Genomic DNA, 16233 nt, shown 5'->3' on the forward strand with positions numbered 1-16233 from the left:
TATTTTCAAAAAGAGGTCTGGGTCAAAATTTGAGATATATGCGAAAAAACTACCGTCTGACCCTAATGTTCTATTTTTTGTAACGGCAGTCATGTTTTTCGACGGATCAAAAATCCCAACATTTATTATATATAGTATGCAGGGTACCCCAAGGAACATTCATACCAAGTTTGGTTCTAATTGGCCAAGAAGTGTTAGAGGAGAAGAGTTTTGAAAAAGTGTTATCGACGCCGACGACGAACGCCAAGTGATGGCAATAGCTCACATGGTCTTTGGCCAGGTGAGCTAAAAAGGCATTGTGGGAAAAATACCCGTTCCAACTTGTTCTAGCTAGACAAAACCACCCTATGGCTCCAAATGATGAAGCGTGACATTTAAAGGAAAACTATTGGCCAAACTATACGACAAACACGATGACTTTCATTTCTTATTGTCAACTTTCCTTTCATCTGTTGCAACATCCCTCCAACACCTGCATTTGTAGTTTTAAAATCACAACTCATACGTTATGCCAGAGCTTGCCGTAATTTCGCAAGCTTTTTGTATCGCGCTAGACTTCTTATAATTAGGCTTCTTGAACGTGGTTATGTTGCTACAAGATTGAAGTCATCACTACAGAAATCATGAATTCGTGGATCGTTACGGTGTATCCAATTGCACCATGAAAACTGATTTGTTCAACGTGTCATAGTTTTCCTTTCCTCTTTTGTCTACTTATGTTACTTTGTATGTATTATTTTGGTTTTTTATGTTCTTTGTTGTGTGTGTCTGTTTTTCATGTCTGGTATTTGTCCGTAGGTTTATTTTGGACTTGCTTTTTGACTTGATTATATGAATCGGATCAGTGTTCGGTAATTTTGTTATTACCCTTATTTACATTCTTTAGATTTCCGCCGTAGAATCTTGGTTCCTTTACTCTTAAAACATTGACTTGTCGCGGGTGTGGTAAAAAAAAAATGAACAAATTGTAAATCAATAGACCAAGTTATTTTTACACAACATAAAAACTACAAAGAATAAAATACCAACAATTCTTAAGTGTAAGTATTTGTAGGAATCAGTCAAAATGGGAAAAATCAGAAACATGCATGGTAAAACCCCACTAATCTGACATTGTCATACCATGTTTCATCCACTGCCTGACCTTTACAAAGACTGACACTTAAATAAGAACACAACAAGGTTTAAAGCCATTTTAGTTGAAAACCTTTATGTAAGTCCCGTGATAAAAGGCGGATCCAGATATCTGAAAGGGGGATCTAAGCTCATTTTTGTTCAAGTTTGCCCAGTATTATCATTTTTAAAATTAAGAATTGGGATTCTAAACCCCTAACCCCCTGGACCTGTTACAGTTTGACATTGACACACATATAAGACGATTATGATACAGAGGTAAGGAATTCTATAGTATAACAACACTCAATACCTAAATAACACAGAGTTGTAATATCAGTAGCTTACCAGGTTAATGGCTTATAATATGAGAGACTAAAATGACAAGTACAAAATCAAAGTAGAATTTAACAAATTGACAAAAATACCTCGTACATAAATTTAAAAAAAAAACATGCATTTTTGAAAAAAAAACAACTGAAAATCACATATAAAATGTATCTTATTCTTTTTCATTTTTTTCCATATTTTCCAGATAATTAAAACTGTTATTTTTGTTTTATTTTTTTGTTGTAAATATTATAAAATTACGTTTTTTTTTAAAATTCTTATTTAGATAATTTGGAGTATCAGTTTCTTATAAGATATTGTCTGTTCTTAGCAAATTTCTCATATGTTGATTTTGTCTGTCAGGATCTGTAAATGGGACGTAAAGCAATTAATTCTACGCTATCAAATTTTGTATCTTGAGCATTTAATACAATAAAATTGTAATTTCTAATTTTTCAAAATTTTGGCATTTTTAAAATGTATTGTCCTGGATACCCTTAAGAAACAATACATCGTGTACATACAGAAATTGATATTGTTGTACGAGCTCGTAATTTCAATCGTGTGCTCGAGTACCACTTTGGCCAATTAGGGCCTGCGGCTTGGAACAAAAACAATTCATAGAACAACTTTAATTGCTATTTACACGTATTTTATCTGTGCATCTCTGTTGTCATATGTAAGTTATTGTTTTGTGTATGTTTTGGAGCTTAAAAAGATTAACACTCTAAGTATTCCTTATATTGTATAAATACAGCAAATCGCTGCTGAAATTATCAAACTATTTCTAGCTTTCAAACACTAAATATCAAACATTTGTTGTTTTTAAAGATGTCTTCTAATAGATATATAGAAAATATTCACATGATGGTCTGTATAACATAGTGTTTAAACTCATTTTACTTTTGTTTGAGTTACATGCTTTTTTTAGAAACAATAATAATTTTAATCATCTTTTTGTATGTTCATTGCAGATATTCCACTTCACTTTTATGTTATGCTAAGTTTATAAGATTTAATGCGAACGCATGTGAAGTAGTAGTAACTACCAACGGAACCGAATGAAACCACACACACACACACATATATATATATATATATATATATGTTATAAAAAAATTGAATTTAGTAATTAAAATATTTTAAATTTTTGAAAATGAATAATTTTCAGCGTTTTGTATATAACTGGAAGTTAATTATGCATGCTAATAACAAATTAAATTCTAAAGAATCAGATTTATTTTTACAGCACTATGGTCAGCATTTTCGAGGAAATGCGTACAATTCATCGCCGATGGTACCCACGTTATACCCGCCTCACTATGCCGTATCTGCAAACCAACCAGTCCTTACTTCAACACCAAATCTATCTGAGGTGAGTTTCACGATTGAAATAAATTTCTTCATGGTTCAAATAAAGCATCTATAACATAACAATTTACAAAATGAAGTACATGTATATAAGTAAAGTGATTTTTAGGCATTAGTTATTTTCTTGAAATAAATGTTCGAGACACTTTGATGATAAATTATTCAAAGAAAATAAACTAGGGCGTGCCTCAACAGTTGATGCAATTTGTCAAGACATCCAACCACAAAGCTGTTCATTTAACAAGAACCAGCACTTAACTGGCAATTGAACTTGAACAAATTTGTTTGTATTTAAGCAGATCACGAAAAAACATAGACAAGAAACTCGACAACAGTTTCACCCATCCTGTAATGCGGAATCGCCCGATTTAACTCAGCTACAATATTACCCTCGCCTTCACTTAGAATCGCCTGATTTGGACACCATGCTGCGGAAGCAAGTTCAAGATTACATGTAAGTTTCACTTGGACAGTGGTTTTAGGTTTCTGTGATTTTATGCCTTGTCTAAAAGGTTCCATGTTGTATCTATCCAACAACGTTTTACTAGCTAAGACTTCTAAATGAGCTCCGACATTTTAACTTATTAACATTTATCCCATTTTCAATTAAGTTTAGCAATTTGTTGGGATACTTTTTTTCTGCATGCATATCTTTTTTTCCAGTTGTTTTGTGCATAGATTTTAATATGGATAATTTTCATACCGTTCGATTAAGAAAAAAAATTGTGGCTCGATAAACAATTTTACGTATTCATACGGTCCATTTTAAACTTCATATATACAAATAACTCTTCAATACATGGAGCATTCCTTAAATCATATTTTATTACTTCAAAGAACACTCGGGATAGAAAAGAAACTAACAGATTTTCAAGCATCTAAAGACACAACAAAGATTCTAAAAGACTGGCTGAAAAGACATAGACACAACCCGTACCCATCCAAAACAGAAAAGGTCATGCTTGCATACTCAACTCAGATGACTATGACACAAATATCAAACTGGTTTGCAAACGCAAGGAGGAGGATAAAGCAACAACGATGTGAACAGAGAACCAGTGGGAAGTCAATGGGAGATGAACCGGAAATGGCCGATGCTTCAATGTATGTTTTGAAAGCAGATCTAAGCGCAATGTCGAATTTGAGTAAAAACGAAGTAAGCATCAACGAACGTGTCTGTAAGGAAGCATCCTTTGAAAAGAACCCAACTCTTGATAGTGGATTCGAAAGTTTTATTGACGTCGATAACGACTCAAATGACGCTGGTTTTGACAACGAAAACCAGAAAAGTAAGTTTCTAATCGATTCAATTCATTTTTCTATTTTCATTAATTTCAGTAATTTTTCAAATCTATTCACTCTGATAGTAAATTAATGTATTTAATTATTACTGAACTGTTGCCTTGTTTTTCATTTGGATTTTTTTACATTGTCTAGCACATTTTTTTTTAATTTGCAAGCGCAGATTCAGGCAAGTGATCACCTGGCGCGCGCCCCTAAACTTGGAAACAAAAACATTTTTTCGTGAAATCTTAATTTTTCTCTTCGCTCGGCATTTAGTTCTATTGACGCCCCTTCATAACATGAACTCCTGGACACGCCCCTGCTTTGGTAAAACGATGCCTTTCAAGATTATTCTAGGTGACCATATTTTATTTAAGGTGTGTTGCATATTGTCATAACTGGTTATTTATATTCATTCCAGACAGAAAGTGCAAGACAAATCTATTCGGAACAGATCCGGTGTCGGACGTTACTGTTCAACCTTTAGACGAACCGAAAAACGTTCAAGGTAAAACAGAAAGCAGTACACAGAAGAACACTAGAACAAAAAAGATCTGGTCTGTTGCAGATATTTTAGACCAAAAACATTAAATAAAGTCTAATGTAAATGTTTGAATAGTGCTACAGTATGAAACAATAAATTTATAATCAAATCTCGTTTTCTTTCTTGTTATTGTAAAAACAAATATTAGCCATAATTTTGATTCCATTTCTATTTGATCTTGAAGCATTCATAGAATATTCTCTCCGATGATACATTTTCAATGCAGAAAAAAATATATTTTAATGAAAAAATGGCTCCCATTCGAGCCAATGAATGAAGCGTCAGCTGTGTCAAATTAAGGTGAACTTCAGAGGACATTGTTTGAAGTTATTACAAGATACTACAAAAAGAGTTTTTATAACAAAAGTATTTGTAGTTGACAACCACGCAGTGAGTTTCCAATAACATTTATCTTAAATGCTAAGTAGATAAATCCGCTGAAAAACAGTTAAACAAAAACTTATCCCTACTTTTTCCTAGTACGACCATAATGCGATGGTGTATAACTGGTTATCGGAAGTCAAACTCATCAATTTAATTGCTCAAAACAAGTACTTGTTACAAGTAAATGAATTATGTCCCATTTACGAAAAAAATAGCAAACAGTGTCAAATACGTACTACAAAGTAGAATGCATCTCATTTCCCTACATTAAAGATACGAAAACCGTGATTAATAAAGCGGCACTCATAACACGCCCAGACATTGTCTTATATATTGAAATGAAGCATATTTAAAAATTAGACTAAGGCACCGACCATTTTATAAGAGGGGTGGGGCTGGGATCTTTTTTAAAAAAAGTTTCAAATTCTGGAAAAATAAAAAAAAAATCAATGATTCTATATTCATTGTATTTCCCCTATTACTTAACAAGGCAGATTTTCAAATAAAAATATTGATTTTGGTCGCTGCTGAAATAAAAATTAAAAATTTTGCGCTTGTATGAAGAAAAAATCTAACACGTCATATACCATGACCCTACCCTTCTCAGGATAAATACGGTCGGTGCCTAAGGTTTCTCAGTTGTTAAAAAAAAAGTATTCAATTTTTTTATTTACATAATACTTAATTAGTAGGCAAAGAAAGACAACTCTATATCATAGCCAATTTACGCTTCTAGTTTCGGTAACCAGAGAATATCATAACCCCACGAATCATAGTTTTTAAATGACAACACTGGCTTCAAAACATTCATTGTATGGGGTTCAAAGTTTAACTTTATCATTGCTTTGATTATTGATCTGGCACTTTCCTGTCCTCTGTGAAACTCCCACTCCATCATGATAGCAGCAACTCTGACCTTTTTGAAGAACATTTTTGCACCTTCCAGTGCTTTAGCCTCAAACCCTTCGATGCTCATTTTCAACACAACTTGACTGAAGTTTTCCATTTCTGGAATTTTAAGCAGGTCATCCATCGTAATTGAGTTAACAGTACCGTAAATACCCTCTGCACGACCTGCTTTCATCTTTTTAATATGTGATGCCTCCTCATCTACGAAGGTACCTCCCATGTTGTTCTTGTCAATTCCCAACTTTACAACGCCCTTTTTATTTGAAATTGCATTATGAACAAGAGTTACTTTCTCTCTGAATTTACCTGCAGCCACAGAGGCGCACATGTGACGAAGATTCTCGTCCAATGCCTCGACTGCTATCACCCTTCTTCCCATTTTAGCAGCGGATAATGTGAAAACACCGATATTTGCTCCTAAGTCTATGAAATTCAAATTACGATTAGAACTCAATAAGTCAAACAACACTGCAGATTTATCGGCTTCAAATATACCTTCTCCAAGAAGAAGTCCTGACATCCAAGGATCTATATTTGCTGGATAAACCATTATTGGCGTTGTTCCGTATGGAGTTGTCAGTGTAGTTGTTAGATATGTCGTGCACGTGCCGCATAAGTTACCGTTCCATTTCCAACTTGTTTGATCCATTGAATACACTGAAAAGTCTTGTTTACATTTCGGTTTTTGGACAAGTTTATGTTCAGTTTGGTTTGAATTTGACGGAACGTATATATATTTTGTTCTTGATCCAGCCATCTGTAGAACCTTTTCAACGTGTTTTCTCACACTTTGAAATTCTTTCTCGATCATCAAATTTGTTTGGTAGTTTTTAGACAGAAGTGTAATTAGGGCGATAGCCAAAGAACAAAATGCCACAGAAAAGACGACTCTCTCTTTCATTGTTCTGGAAAAAAATTATAATTAAAATACGGTAATGAAAGTGACATGCATAACCGTATCAAATCTGCAGTAACAAATTTGTGAAAAGTTCTACTTCCACGGTGTTTGTATGATGACAGCGTTCTCAAACCATTTACGGGGCAAACTAATTCTTATCTTAAAAGTTCACGTAGTCTTTCATTTTTTGAATTTGGTAGAAAATTGCAAAAATAAATAAATGTCTTTGAAGTGTTATACAAGTCAATATTGGAATGGGGAGGGGGTACAAAAATGTCTGTGCCTCATTCTACTCGTAACAGCATATATGATTGATAATGTATCGAAGCCTGGGCGATACATAGAATCTACAGGAACAGACCCAGAGATCTTAAAGTGGGGTTTTAGAGGAGATCCAGAAAGGAGCGAGAGTTCGTTCCAGTCTATCAGTTACTCGTCTTTGCTCAAGTTTGGCACGAAATCAACCAAATTCCCAATAAAAGAGGGTTCAAGGGTCAGATCCATCAATCCCCTGGATTCAGCACAGAATATATTTGTAATTCTGGAAGTTCTATGGCAACTGCATTGATAGTCGCTTTATGTCCTCATATACAGTTTGAAGTATTCCCCCGCCGTCTTCATCTTTAACAAATTGCATTGTAAAATAATAGAGTAATATCATTAAAAACATGCATACACACGGATTTGAACAATTACAATTCGAAAAAAAACTTCTACCCTGACATAATATAGTTATTACTTAACATAGTTTGATAAATATCAGTCCATATATAGCTTAATAGCTATTTTAGCAACCATCCATTTTGTGAGGGGGTATGGGAAAATAGGAATGTCCAGAATCGTTTACAAAATCCAGGTCAAGCTAAAAAATGGAGGAAATAAAGAGGACGAAATACGATATAACTCGGGGTGGATCCAGATATCTATAAAAGGAATGGTTCCAGGCTGTTATTAGCTCGTTTTTGCAATAAGTTTTGGACTCAAGAAAATTAACAATTGTTTCTGACAAAAGGTGTATTCCGGGGTTTGATCCCCACTTTTGTGTTAAGTCTTAATAGAAGAAAGCAGTTGAGGCTTTAAGCGTAATAAGGTATCGTTTCCCATGTGCTTTTGCCGAGCGAACATTAAAATGAAAAGGCTTCAAGTTCACGACAACTGACTTAGTTGAAGCTCACAAAAGTTTCAAGAAATTTTACTATCCTGAAAAGAAGACTTGCCTCCCCTGCTAGGAATTGATACATTTCAACTTTCAATTTAAGCTGCCATGAATAAAAGGACAACTTTTAATGAGCTGTATTAATTTGCTTTGACCAATTTCAACCAATCTGATAAATTCTGGCCATATTAAACCAAACTGTTGCTCTCACTATGGTAAAATAAAAGCAATGCCGTGCTACGAGGCTTATAGTTATACACCATATAATCAAAAGAAACCTCCACATGTCATGACTTACCCTAACCCTTGTTAAGAATAAAAAATTTGGTTGTCCCTGTGATACGACGTTACAGCTTTACAGTATCTTCTAAATTTATACACTACAAATTGCGCCAAACAGGTTGCAATAGCAAGTTGCCAGTCTTCTGAAATCTACGAAAATATCATTTAAAGGGAGATAACTGGCGAAGACGGGACCGATATTGGTACAGGCATGTCAAAATTTCCGTGTTCACTGCACATCAGGAAAATATATTCGCTATTACAAAGCTTTAGAAAGTGGAATGATAATCATGTATTAAATCAGGCAGCGATTAAAAGTCTGCGAAGGAAATTGATTCCACGGGTGAAAGAAACAGTGTTTAAAGTAGCAGTCCTCATAAAATTCACTGCCAATGGTAAAGTAGTTCATGATGTAGAAAAAAAAACACCCAACAAATTATGTTTTTTCAGTCTACATATACTATCACTTATTTTCTCCCTCATTGCATTCATCCGAAAATAAATCTTTTCTTGGCTACTATGAATCTAATAAACAAGACAGTGTGGGGTTGTGCGTTCGTTACAAGAACTTAATTTGCATATTAGGTTGAACTATTAACGGAATTTCATATACGAAACGAAATTCAAATAACGATACTCATTTCTGCATTCAGACCTCACCTTTCAGAAAATCATGCATTCATCTCCCACCAAAATCTACCAAATTAAACCAAATCAAGAACGATAACTCTTGCACAGTTCCAATTTCATGTACAATCTATAATTTTTATCTCAAAAAACGCAACAACTAAATGGAAAACTAAGACTGGTAATATGAGCAGTAACGTTTACTGAACAAGAAATAAAACGGAATACAGTGGGTTTTTTGATACGCATGAATCACCTTCTGTCCGATTTGTAGAAAAAATCTGCTACTTAAAATCTCTGTAAATTCATTGATTAGGTTTTTTTATGACTATTTTAGAAGATATCCATGTAAGACCCAGGTAGTCGATGGCATGTGCTAATTTTCCTAAAAATCAAAATCATCAACTAAAACTATATATAGTATATATTGGTTTGTAAGGACCTGGTCCATTATTCCCAGGATTCTGACGTACAAGCAGGACCAATTAGAAAAAAAAATGTTCAAATACCCAAAATTTTCATTAGACTATGTAGGAAAAAAAGCTTTATTCTTCCCAATAATAGAGATTTGTGAAAAACCAGATAGGGGACAAGTACAAAAATGAATTTTCGACATTTCAGCTTTTAATTCATTTGGGAATATCATAGGAATCATCTTTGCAACCATTAAAATACATTGCCTTTTTAATTTTTTTTTTAAATTTATAAATTATTTTATCATTGTTATTATAAATTAATTAATTTTAATTTTTTTTTGGTGTTCTGAGAAAACCACATCTTCCAAAAGCGCAAGATAGTTGGTAAAGTGTTTTTAGGTGAAATTGTAACTTTTTTTGTTTAAAAAATATAACATAAACACTGTAAACTGTATCTACAAATGTAGGTCATTACGACACATTTGGCAAAATGTTACAGATGGTACTAAGTGTGTACATTAAATTGAAATCCACTGAGTTCTTAGCATTTTGAGAAAAGGAATATTATTTTTCTGACCATCATAGACCACCCACTTTTCAAATGGCAGAATAACAACTAAAGTCATGATAGTCTCTACAACAAACGTACTTGTTCATGCATGTATAGATGCGGTTTTGTGGTCTTATCTACGTCTGCATGTAAATATTTTATTTTTATGAATTAAAGTAGGCTGCCAAAGAAACAACCAAATGCTTTTATTTAGTACACATTTATCTTGTAGAACAAATATCCATGTAATTAGAGAATTTTCCATGATGCATGTTGGCACTGGTTATCAGAAATCTTATCATCTGCAACTCTTTGAATTCGTGTTTACCAGTAATCATCTTAACTGCAGGCAGATTGATAATTGAACAGAACTGACAGATGCCGGTGACGTCATCAAGTGTTCTACAGATTTTGTGAGAGAAGTTATGTATTTTACGAGTGATATTCTTGTGAATGTGTTAGCGGGCTAGATATTTTTGCTGAAAAATGGTAAGTTTCTCCGTTTTGCATATGTCTGTCTCTTTCTATTCGTGTGAAGTTTTTTTCATGGTTTTGTCAAGATGTTCTAGCTGTCTGTGTGACTATAGACGGTAGTGCTGTACGTCCTTATTTTCTGACGAAAGATGCATTGATTTTAAAAAAGAATTATCTTACATGTAAAATGTTACCGCTATCTCTTTTCATTAGTTAATTTTTCAATTTTCTGGCATAATGTTTTTGCTTAAATGACTTTTATATCACCATGCACATCTAAAACAGTGAATACAGTATGAAGTGTTTTAACAGGCATGCTAAAAAATTGGGGCGAAATTAGAAACATCATGTCACACAAGGAGTCTGGATGGCGCATAATCCAACAGAGATTTCGATCACACACATACATATTTGTAACATGTGTACAAAATTACAAATTTAAGGCACTCGGTTAAAATTAAACGTATGAAAACATTCACCAATAGTTTGAAATAAACAAATATGTGTTTTTCTCACACGTGCCTTATTTTCCTTTAGATTTGATGCACGTGTTCTGAATTGACTCAATATGGAGCGCATGACTAGAGTTGATGGGGTATGTACATTTTGGTTTATACCAAATTGACCACAAAAAGAACTACTTGTACTATACCTTTCTTCATATAGAGCTAGGACTGATGAAAAGTGTTTGAGTCTTAGATATCGTTTTAAATGAAATCAAGAATATATCATGGTTAAAGCAAATCTAAAATCTGGAATTTCAAGGGAAATAAGAATGAAGTAATGCAAGTTTTGACCGAAACAACGAGGGCAACATAGAGAAACAGAAAGAAAACACAGTGAAAATATGAATTTAGTAGCTAAGTAGTAAATGATTAGAAACTGGGAAGATAGGTTGACTATACTTTGAAAGAACTTTCGTTCCTTTGTTTTCTGTTATCTTCGATGAATGACTCATGATATACTTTTGTCATAGAACTACATTGATACAACTACATGTGTAAGAATCAGTTCGGTTTTCTTGTCAATCTACGATTAAATCATACAAGTTTTATTTATAGTCGGTGATATAAATACAAATAACATAAACCCTGTGGAGCTTTTAGCCGACGAAGTACAATGTAGAGCATACAAAGCAACATATGAGACACAAGACGTAAGCACACGGTCGTAGTAAAATGAGTAGACTTTATAATCAAAAACAGGTAAGTTTCAAAATGCATATTAATATAAGAGAAATATATCTAAAACCAATTACGTCTTTAGCATTTTATTATTTTATCTCATCTACCATTCAAGATTGTGGCAAGGGCACAGGCAAAGGCGGTTGCAAAGAAATTTGGTATTACTCCAGATAAAGTGACAGGTAGGAAACTCGTTAGACTTTATACAAGGTCAAGGGTCTTACATTTATCTGCAAATGCAAAAGTTCAAAGTATAAGGAAGCGAGTGTCTGCCACTCACAAATATCGCACATTGAAATTGAGAGAAAAAGGTCAATTTTAGCGTCGGAAGACGCCTATCTGATCTTACCTGAACATAGTCAATCAATGCAAGTGTTTTGCTCTTTGTCTCTATACATAAAATATTTGGTTTGTGGGACAACTGCTCACAAGTGTCTATAATGACCTGATTGTTGGTCACTGCCACAATCGCCTTCCGGAAATAACAGATGAAGAATCGACCGACAATGTGCAAAATAAACTGTCCAAAACAAACCTTCAGGAGAGAGGGTAATATGGTGAGTTGTACTATGTTTAAAATTTTACTTTTATGAACAGTAAATAAGACCCAATGATATCAAGTTTTTATAAACAGTTAAGGTATTACGTGTATAGAAGGTTGCCATAGGTAAACTCTGTGCTTGGCTTTGACTATAGGAAGAGTAATCAAGGGAACCAAGGCTACAGCGGCACTCAAAAGAATGTAATCCAGAGACAAAGACCAGACACAGAAAACAGACGCACACAACAAAGATCACAAAGCAAACAAAATCATACACACAACAAAAGCAAACGAACAAAATGCACGAGAGGGGAAGAAAATAATTCAAAAGTTCAAACATCAACAAAATGAGCAACACATCAAATTTGCTGCTGTAATATATGGTCTGCATTTGATGTAGATTCCATCCCCTATCATCACCATTTGACATAAATAGTTCTCTTAAATTTCATCTACAGAGCTACAAGATACGTTTTATGTATTTGACAAGAATGGTGATGGCATGATTACCACGGAAGAACTGGCTACAGTGTTATTTAAACTGGGACAGAGACCGTCTGTACGGGAGGTCCAGGCCATGATTAAATCTGTTGATGCAGATAGTAAGTTTTCCCACTTTTACTCTAGCGGTGCACCTGTTCCATGCATCTAGGTTCCAGTGGAGTCCGCGTTGCTCATTTACTTTTGTTTCTATGTACGAGTAGGGGTTTTGATATATAGAATGATTCTCCTTCAAGAAGTATTTTAAATTAAATTTTGCTTGTGAGGATAAAAATGGATTTCAACGAACGTGTTAAAATTGATTTCTTACTATCCAGGGTAGAAAGTTACTTAAAGTCAAGATCTCACATCGAAATTATTTCGGTATCGTATGTTTCAAATTTCTCCGACTGAAAATTTGTGTTATCTCACTACATTGCAATTTGTCATATTCACTTTGTCTTTTATAGAAAGCGGAACAATCGACTTCGATGAATTCGTTGAAATATTTGTGAAGAAGATGTCAATAGATCCAGAAAAGGAACTACATGATATATTCTGTGTGTTTGATAATGACAAGGACGGTTACATATCCCCGGATGAACTCTTTCAGGTGTTATCTAAACTTGGGGAATCAATTTCAAAGGTATGAAATTAACTCCCAAGTTCTTAAAAGTGATGATGAATGTACGTTTCAATATTAGGCGTAAACAAAAGTGTAGCTTGTTTTTTGCAAGTGGCATTAAATATCTATTGGCGTCTCTGAAAAAATCGGCATTATACAGAAAGTCTCACAACCCTGTGATTTTTATGTTGTTAAATATAGACATAGCTCTAAAAGTGACCGACTTTCACTTCTTAGGGAACTGGAAAATTCATTTCGAAGAAAGTTATATATAAGGTGGATTTTTTAAAGTTGGTAAAATAGTGCTACTATGGTGGTACTAATGTTTTTATTGACTTTATACTTGGCCAAAAACAAGTACGTATTTATCAAAGAAACATATTGTTGCTTTCACCCAAAAATTATATTAAAAAAAATCATTTATTTTTGTACATTTACAATCTTCCTTTATAAAAGAGTTTTTGCCCCGTGCAGGTCCGGGTGCCTAAAGAATAGGCCTGCAGCAGCGCTAAGCTTGTCGTAAAAGGCGACTAAATAGTGCTCAGAAACCTAACCGGGGGCTAGGCGCTCTGCCCACAGAGTAACTGGGTTGTGTGCCCCAGGCGGTGGAATGGGGTATCCCTGGCGTGTTACATGCTGGGGTTGTCAGGCTATAATACGGAAAACCTGACAGCAAACCATAGTGGTGCACCGTGTTGGGAAAGATGCCACGTTCCTCGCACGTTAAAGAACCCTGCTGTGGTATTCAACAGGAGTAGGAACCTTTGCGCTCCGCCACAGGAGGCTAAATTGCCCGACCCTACCCCTCCTTCCCTTTTATCTTGTGGCAATCAAAATTTATCGACCCTATCATCCATGTGTCCTATCCCTTTTTTCATTTCATCATCATCATTTCATGTTCATTTTATCATCCCTTTCATGTTCATCGCCTGAATATAGCTAAATATTGCTGCTCGGGCGTTATACACCAACAATGAATATAAAAGAGTTTAACATAGACATCCTTATGTTAAGTCAGAAATCATGGATTTTTTCCCAGATACGTAAAATGCTTACTCCCCTCACTGAATACAAATTGTTGAAGGAAAAATCTTTTGTTCCACTTCCTTTTAGAGTAGTAGAAAAGAAATTAATTATTGAATTCAGCATTACAATGTCTCATTTTGTTTATAAAGATTATTCCTTGTCAAGTTTAAACTTTTTATGCCACCGTGACTGAAAGTTGGGATATCTTAATATACCCTATCCGTTTGTTCATCCGCCCGTTCGCCAGATTGGCGGTAAATGTTTTTTTTTCTTTGGTATCTTCTACAGTTTTTGAGCTAAATTAATGATTAGGCATGTTGTAATGTTGTAGAATGTTTATAAACATAATACAGGGCGAAAAAAAATGATTTTATTTTCTGTTGAAATACTTAATCATATATGAAAGGTAATAATGAACCAACTGTATAAGAGTAGTCTTAGCATAAATAAAAAAAATGTAATCCAGGGACAAAGACCAGACACCGAAAACACAACATAGAACATAAAATAACCTAAATAATGCGTACAAAGCAACATGAGTAAATGAGCAACTCGGACTCCACTAAAAATGGGAGCATGGACCAAGTGCACCGGTAGGATATGCGTCAATCATAAATAGTAGAAATTATTTATGGCAATAATAATAATACTTTGCAGAATATTAGTCAATAATTGGTATCGAATGTTGCATTTTTATTTTCAGGAAGAAGCAACTTTAATGATAAGAGAAGCTGATATGGACAGAGATGGGAAAGTTAACTACTCAGGTTCGCTTTTAGAAATTTTACTTATTTTTATCAGTTACCGATTTTACATTATATGGGACACGGAGAATACTAGTCCTTGTTAGTTGTTTGTATCCTGATATATATGTCATAAATTTTTCATCAATGCACTCCATTTTTCTTTCTATTTCTTTGCATGTAAGCTCAGATGTATGCAAAGGGGTATAACCCAACTTCAATAACCCACAAGGACCATGCAAGTTTTTTTTCGCTTATACCTAAGCCTGGTCACCGTTGTTAAAACCTTGTTTACAGGGGAAAACATAAGAATTTACTTTTTTCAGAAATCTGCTGAATTTTCATTTACCTCTCGTGATTGAGTTCTCGTGAACAGTTGGTAATCACAAACCTACCCATTATTAAGTACAGGGCCAACCTGTTGTATCAGTGTTCCTGATTGGCTCATTTCGGAACGTACGAATTCCTATTTTTATTTTTTTTCAGATTTTAAAGCTATACTCAACTTCAGATGACAACCTCGTTTGTTTGAGAACATCGGGCAAAATGAATATATAACATTTCAAATACGTGCCTACAAGTGATACTATGTATAATTGTACCTATTATTTAGTTTCCTCTATAATATATACAAATTCTATTTAGTTTCATATTTTTATATTTGTATATAATGTATTTTTGTACAACTTTGACATTATATGTGCAAGCATTAAAGGAATATGATGGTTGAATTGAAGGTTAGATTGTCATGTAAGCGGCCATTGGAGAGAAATTATTTTGAAAACATTGGGATTCTCAGACTTTTATTATGATAAACATGTATTTGGTCCTGTATGCTTGTATTGGAAGTTGACAATATTGAACAATGTGTTAATCAATGAGTCAAAGTTGTGTTTTATATACATTTTATGATGTACTTATCACATGAGAGGTGAAGATTAAATAGGCAAGACAATTCTGTATACTATGATGAGATTGGTTTTTCACCATTTTATCATAAAAGCAAATAATCATTCATAACCGGCGTGTCCACTTCCACCGTGCACATATTGACCAGGTTCGTTTACTCCAGTCCTACTAAATTTGTATTACTGATAATAATCCGGATTTGCGAGACCCGAAATGTGAATTGGGAGTTTCTTCCTTGCAGTTTGGTAGCGTCCAAGCTACTCTTGTTATTTTACTTGTTTTGTTGAATGGCTAATCGATTCATTGTATTTAAATTTTTATGTGAACTTGTACTGTATTTGCAAATTCTTTTTAACTCTGTTAAAATGTTTTGAATCTGTTCGTCGT

General features: G+C 34.0%; 3 protein-coding genes across 5 annotated transcripts; 2 read left to right on the forward strand and 1 right to left on the reverse strand.

Moving 5' to 3' along the window:
• Positions 1–2737: 2737 nt before the first annotated feature.
• LOC148617268 (uncharacterized) lies at positions 2738–4689 on the forward strand. The gene is made up of 4 exons (XM_088585114.1): positions 2738–2818; positions 3111–3268; positions 3652–4103; positions 4520–4689. Exons 1-4 carry the CDS (start codon positions 2738–2740, stop codon positions 4687–4689), a joined length of 861 nt encoding a protein of 286 aa, XP_088441240.1.
• On the reverse strand, positions 4097–8983 carry LOC148617269 (uncharacterized). Of its 3 annotated transcripts, none has more exons than XM_088584812.1 (2): positions 8932–8983; positions 4097–6840 (listed from the first exon to the last, which is right to left on the reverse strand). In XM_088584812.1, the coding sequence occupies exon 2, from the start codon at positions 6834–6836 to the stop codon at positions 5751–5753; it is 1086 nt and encodes a 361-aa protein (XP_088440938.1). In that variant the 5' UTR covers positions 6837–6840; positions 8932–8983; the 3' UTR covers positions 4097–5750. The 3 variants fall into 3 exon arrangements, with proteins under 3 accessions (XP_088440938.1, XP_088440937.1, XP_088440936.1); XM_088584811.1 differs by lacking the exon at positions 8932–8983 and adding an exon at positions 8294–8451; XM_088584810.1 differs by lacking the exon at positions 8932–8983 and adding an exon at positions 8288–8445.
• Positions 8984–10139: 1156 nt separating this feature from the next.
• LOC148617270 (uncharacterized) lies at positions 10140–16227 on the forward strand. Its single transcript, XM_088584827.1, has 7 exons — positions 10140–10353; positions 10876–10933; positions 11638–11704; positions 12522–12665; positions 13014–13189; positions 14898–14961; positions 15424–16227. The coding sequence occupies exons 2-7, from the start codon at positions 10907–10909 to the stop codon at positions 15450–15452; spliced, it is 507 nt and encodes a 168-aa protein (XP_088440953.1). The 5' UTR covers positions 10140–10353; positions 10876–10906; the 3' UTR covers positions 15453–16227.
• Positions 16228–16233: the final 6 nt, after the last annotated feature.

Source organism: Perna viridis, chromosome 5 (assembly GCF_037379345.1).
Source record: "Perna viridis isolate PV_CMFRI_1.1 ecotype Kerala chromosome 5, ASM3737934v1, whole genome shotgun sequence".
Lineage (NCBI taxonomy): Eukaryota > Metazoa > Mollusca > Bivalvia > Mytilida > Mytilidae > Perna > Perna viridis.

Coding starts and splice junctions, on each gene's coding strand:
- LOC148617270 (XM_088584827.1), top strand. CDS start 10,907: ATGGAGCGCATGACTAGAGTTGATGGG. Junction 13,190..14,897: donor TTGGGGAATCAATTTCAAAG/GTATGAAATTAA, acceptor TTTTATTTTCAG/GAAGAAGCAACTTTAATGAT. Junction 14,962..15,423: donor TGGGAAAGTTAACTACTCAG/GTTCGCTTTTAG, acceptor ATTTTTTTTCAG/ATTTTAAAGCTATACTCAAC.
- LOC148617269 (XM_088584812.1), bottom strand. CDS start 6,836: ATGAAAGAGAGAGTCGTCTTTTCTGTGGCATTTTGTTCTTTGGCTATC.
- LOC148617268 (XM_088585114.1), top strand. CDS start 2,738: ATGGTACCCACGTTATACCCGCCTCACTATGCCGTATCTGCAAACCAA. Junction 2,819..3,110: donor CAACACCAAATCTATCTGAG/GTGAGTTTCACG, acceptor TTTGTATTTAAG/CAGATCACGAAAAAACATAG. Junction 4,104..4,519: donor TGACAACGAAAACCAGAAAA/GTAAGTTTCTAA, acceptor TATTCATTCCAG/ACAGAAAGTGCAAGACAAAT.